Source organism: Fukomys damarensis, unplaced genomic scaffold (assembly GCF_012274545.1).
Source record: "Fukomys damarensis isolate Sample0158 unplaced genomic scaffold, DMR_v1.0_HiC HiC_scaffold_27, whole genome shotgun sequence".
Classification (NCBI taxonomy): domain Eukaryota; kingdom Metazoa; phylum Chordata; class Mammalia; order Rodentia; family Bathyergidae; genus Fukomys; species Fukomys damarensis.
Window position 1 is genome coordinate 22,477,806 of NW_022900939.1, and position 5,564 is coordinate 22,483,369.

At 50.7% G+C, this 5,564-nt stretch overlaps 1 protein-coding gene across 1 annotated transcript in view; it reads right to left on the minus strand.

Moving 5' to 3' along the window:
* The window catches only part of Rab1b (RAB1B, member RAS oncogene family), a 7,193-nt gene extending 2,437 nt beyond the window's left edge, over positions 1-4,756 (minus strand). The window contains exons 1-4 of the mRNA XM_010635910.3: positions 4,633-4,756; positions 3,007-3,079; positions 2,619-2,714; positions 2,427-2,522 (exon numbers count right to left, since the gene is read on the minus strand). Of these exons, the coding sequence (XP_010634212.1) occupies positions 2,427-2,522; positions 2,619-2,714; positions 3,007-3,079; positions 4,633-4,646 (279 nt within the window). The 5' untranslated portion in view covers positions 4,647-4,756. The remainder of the gene's footprint in view (positions 1-2,426; positions 2,523-2,618; positions 2,715-3,006; positions 3,080-4,632) is intronic.
* Positions 4,757-5,564: the final 808 nt, after the last annotated feature.

The window sequence follows — 5,564 nt, forward strand, 5'->3', positions numbered from 1 at the left end:
AAGTAAAAGGGGCATGAAATATAGCTGGGAAAAAAAAAAAAAAAAAAAAAAAAAAAAAAAATCAACCTTGCGGCGGGGTTTAGCTCAATGGTGCCACCACCTGCCTCACAAGTACAAAGACCCAAGTTTGATCCTCGGTACCAAAAAACAAAACAAACAAAAAAAACAAGGGGCAGTGGGATCACATCTGAGCTCTTGATAAGATAGTCCACACAGGAATGTGGAAGCCAGAGAAGACCAGCAAGAAAAGGAGACAAACTGGGAGGAGGTGATAGGCCCTGAGCCAGGGATATGGCAGGGAAGCACACAGGTTTAGTCAGGCCATTCTGGGTGAAGCCCTGGCTCAGCCACTTACTGTATGACATTGGATTTGTCACTGGAACGCCGAGAGCCTTAGTTTCTTCTTTTGTATAAAACTGTACCTCCCAGCAGGGTTGCTGTTTACACGAGAGAATGAATACAGGCCTGTCTCATAACAAGTGCTTAATTAGCAACAGCTGCTATTATCCTCATCACTGCTATTATTATGATGGGACAGATTTGAGAGGGATGATGGGGGAGAATGGAGGAACCCTGAGATGGACTGGATGAGGGAGAAAGAGTTTTTTGGTCAGCACAACAGGGATTATGTTACAAAAACGAGGATGCAGGAGCGGGTGTGGGGAAATATGGTTGGGCCAGTGCTGGACATCTGAGTTCTTCAGCTGGTCTGGAGCCTGTGAAATGCACCTGAGGACAGGAAAGCATGTGCTCCAAGTAAGCAACACTGCGTTTTCAACCCAGACTTTGTCCTCCATGACTTGGAGACTAGACTAGGGGCAAATTAACATCCCTCAAAGCAGTCTCCTCATCTGGAAATGCAGACCATGTAGTATACTGGGTACAATCACGGAAATTTGAATTCATAGATACCAAGTATAAACACAAGCGTAAAGCAAAAAAGGAGTCCATATTGACAACTGTTTAGATGCAAGAATCACAGGAAACAAGACAGAAGCCAAATTACCAAAGTAGCCAGAACCAGGAAGCAGCTTAAGAGTCAGGAAGCAGAAAAGATGGAGTGGGGTGGAGGAACAGAGATGAACCAATAAAAACACCTTGAAGGGGCTGGAGATGTAGCTCAGGGGTAGAGCACATGCTTAGCAGATGGGGAGTGCAGAGGAGGAACTCTTTTTTTCTGTATCGGGACTCAAACTCAGGGACTCTTGCTTGCCAGGCAGATGCTGCACCTCATAGCTGAGCTACATTCCCCACCCTGGAGGCAAGAAGAGAGTTAAAAATCACAAAAGAACCAGGCATGGTGACACATGCCTGAAATTCCAGCACTTGGAAGACTGAGGTAGTTTGATGGAGGCCAGCCTGAGCTACACAGTGAGTTCAAGACTGCACTGAACTACATAATGGGACAAAACAAACATAAAAATCAACAAAAGGTCAATCAAGGGAAAAACTAAATCGAGGTCCCCAGATTTGCTGGTAAGTAGAAAGGTCTTGGTGACCTTTGTCACCAAGAGGGTGAACATAGCTCACCCTCAGCTATCTGTCCAGAGCTGGGGAGGTAGTGGCAGAGGATCAAGAGTCCCAGAGAGCCAAAATTCCACTGCCCCTCAAAGCAGGGACTCCTGCTAGCCCAGGGCTGATGTCAGTTCCTATGTCCCCAAGGCCTGGCTCCTATTAAGCAACAAGGTTTGGTAGAAAAAACAAAACAAGTGGGATCTGGAGAATAGGCTTTCTATCTGTGCAACTCAACCAGCTAGAGCAGCCTCTGCAACCTCACCACCCTGAAACCAAGTCCTCATCTGTAAGATGGGAACATGACACAGACCTTATAAGCATCAAAAGACAATTTGTCTCAGTGGTGCATGCCTGCAGTATCAGCTACATGGAAGGCTGAAGCAGAAGGATCACATGAGTCCAGGAGTTTGGGACAAATATAGGCAACATAGTGAGAGCCCACCCCAAAAGGAATTTGAAGGCTATGATTTTGTAAGCAATAAAATATGGACTTTTGGGCTGCTGCCATGACCACTAATACCAGAGACACGTGAATGAAGCCACCACAGCACATACAGGGCTCCTAGACCTCTGTTCACACTGGGCCCAGAGCCCAAATGACTAAGGCCCTCCAATTGTTCCCCCCAGTATCTTCACACAGGAAGCCACGGCCCAGCAGAGCAGCCAATCAAGTGACTACACCTCCGAAACACACATGCATCGGGAAGGTCTAGAACAAGGTGGAGGGGAGGTGTGAGGCATGGTTCTGCCAAGACTGCAGCAGGGCCTTGATGGGATCCATTTCTGTGGCTGTTTCCCTCTTTATGAAATGAGTACAGTCTCCATTCCAGGAAGCATCATGAAGAGTAAAAAGAAACAAAATCTAAGGCCAAAAAGGCAAAGCTGGGCAGAGTAAGTCCAGGAATATCTACCTGGTCAGTGACATCGTACACCACGATGATGCCATGAGCCCCCCGGTAGTAGCTGGAAGTAATGGTCCGAAACCGTTCCTGGCCGGCTGTGTCCCACTGTAACACAGTAGGGAGAGAGGAAGGTCAGCCTGGTCAAGCCCCTCCCCATGAAAGGTTTGTGCCTGTCCCAGGGGCTGGGGAAAAGCCACTTACAATCTGAAGTTTGATGGTTTTGCCATCCAGCTCAATGGTTCGGATCTTGAAGTCCACCCCAATGGTGCTGATGTAGCTCTCTGTGTATGTGTCATCCTGGAAGGTTGGGGCCAGCGAAATGGCCTGAATGAATGGATCCAAGGCCTACTTCAAAAGCCCCCCACCAATTTCCTGCCCAGCCAGCACCTAATTGCCAAACTCCAGTTCTTAGTACCCCATCTTATCAGCCCAGTCCCCTATTCAGTCAGATGAATTGCTGGCAGGTTTGTAAAACCTCATCCTTGGATCTCAGGTCTTACAACTACTGTGCTGTCTGGGTTGTCCCTTTTTCCCCTCCAAGCTGCCACCAGCCAGGACCCCAGATGGAAGATGTGGGTTTCTTACTCACAGCAAACCGCAGGAGCAGGCATGACTTGCCCACACCCGAGTCACCAATCAAAAGCAGCTTAAACAGGTAGTCACTGGAGAGAGAAAACAGGAAGGGCGGCATGAAGGAAGGCAAAAAATTCACCTACCAACACCACTACAGCATCTCCACATTATGAGGCATGTCTTCATCTGGTATATTACAGTACTCAACAGATCTCACCAGATCCTGGGGCAAAGGAAGATTGAACTTTCCCCCCATAAGATAGCCTACAGGTCTCTCAGCTTCCTGAGTCTGAATTTCAACTTTTATGGAAAAAGAAACTGAGATGCAGAGAAGGATTTGATGTTCCAAGAAACTCAATCAATTAAGTGTCAGAGCTAGGTATTCTATCCTGATTATGACAGAATCCACGGTTCTGTCTTGTTTAGGATATTTACAGAACCTGTAGCTCGTTCTGTGGCGTGTGCTACTAGGCAGGGGAGACAGGCCACTAAAGTGGAAGTAAAGGGCCAGTGCAGAAGCTATTTAAAAAAAAAAGTAAAAACTCTTGATATGAAGTCACCAATAAGCAGTAGTCAACAAGTGGAAATGATAACTGCACTTCACATTGAAAGATGTCATTGGCGTTACTGCATTAAGAGACTTGCTCTAAGTTACATAGCTGATAACTCTGAGATTCCAAACAAACCAGGCCTGTCAGACACTGTGAGAGCCGGCCAGCTTCCTTCTCTGTTCCCCTTCCTAATCCGGCTCAGAGAGGCACCCCCTTCCCCAAGGAAATCTGAGGTCTGTCGCTACAAAAGAAAAAGGAAGCGGCAGAAGAGGAAGATGATAGCTGATACTTGGGAAAAACTAAAAATTCAGGGCAGGAAATGTGGGCCACCTATCAGCCAGGGGAGTGACCAAGAAGTCAGTACAATTTGAGGACTAGGGAATCCCATTGTAAGGGGGAAAGAGAGGAAAAGCAAATTCCACATCCACCTAAACTTCTCTGGCAATATGTCAGCGAAGGGAAGGGGTGCAACGGTGGTGAAGGGGATGTGAGGACAAATCGCCTGGAGCGCCCGGTAAGTGTGACCGGGGCAGGCCAGGGCAGGCGCAGCCCAGGAGTGGCTGACCTAAAAGGGATGAGAAACAAGTAGCGCTTCGGGGCCACCCTCATCTGGCCAGTCTCTAGATCAGCCCCGGGAACCAGGCTCCAGAAGAGAAGGGCAGGAGGATTTACAGTCTGACCTAAAGTACTTGAATATGAAGCATTCGAAACCAGAAGCTACTGTGACGGGCTCCACACCACGGGGACCGTCTTTAAGCAGCAGATGGGGAAACTGAGGCCTGGGAAGACTGGGGTTGCGGGATCACCTGACCAAAAAGGCCTGGTGGACCACTGCCTCGGACTCCAAGTGCTGCCCCTAGGGGTCGCCGCCTCTGGGGCCCCAGGTGGGATGACTCGGGGTGTCAAGCCGGGGTCCTCTGTCCCCCGGGGGGAGGGGCAGAACCCGGATGTGCGTGGGGGAGTCAGCGGAAGAGGGACCCGGATGTGGGGGCGCCGCTCAGTCCTGACCCAGGCCAGACAACCCTGGTAAGCGTACAGCCCCGTCCTCGGGATCGAGGCTGCGCCAAACGGCGCGGGCGGGGCTCACTCACTATTCGGGGTTCATGGCGGCAGCGGAGGCCCGCTCGGTCGCTCCCAGTCGGCTCTGCTCCGCCTCCGTTCCAAAATGGTGGCGGCTCCGCCCCAGAGGCCCCGCCCGCCACGCGCAAAAGCAAGCGTTCTCGAGTCCGGCCAAGCCGTGCTGCTTCCTGGGACTTGCAGTCTCCTTGGTAGCGACGCGACCCTGCTGCGCAGGCGTATCCGTTCAGAGAGGCGAGCACGCCTGCGCCGCTGGCGCAATGCCTCCTGGGCTCGTAGTTTTCTTTTTTTGGGGGGCGGGTACAGACGGTCGAACTCAGGACCTTGAGTTTGAGAGGCTGGCAGCGGCACCGCTGAGCTAAATCCCCGGCCCAGCAGTTTTCTTACTGGACGGACCTAGCTGGGGGACCAAGTTCTGAGCCCGGCATCAACTCGGTGGGTGCAAGTTCAATTTAGTGCTGGGCTTCGCGCAGGTCGCATGTCTGACTGGGGTAGCCATCCTCACCCTCTTGGCTTTGGCAGTAAAGGTTCATCGTTCTTGGGTTTTTGGTTTCCTGCACTCTGCAGCCCCAGGAGGCTGTTACCACTACATTTTTTTTTTTCTTGACAGGGTCTCACTATGTAGTTCGGGCTGGACTTGAACTCACAGTGTAGCCCAGGGTGGCCTCAAACTCACGGCGATCCTCCTGTCTCAGCCTCCCAAGCGCTGGATTACGGGCTTGCGCCACCATACTCGGCACCACCCCATTTTGTACAAGAAAAATCGTCTCGGGAAACTCGCTCACATTCAAACAGTACATTAATGGGTAGAGCTCATCAAAGCTCAAACTATCTAGAATCCCAGAATTGAAGGTTTTAGAAATCACGCACCTGTGGCACCCCGGAAGTACTCCAGGGTAGTCTAACTCGCGGGACTGGTTGAGAGGCAAGCGGGCGCGCGCACACA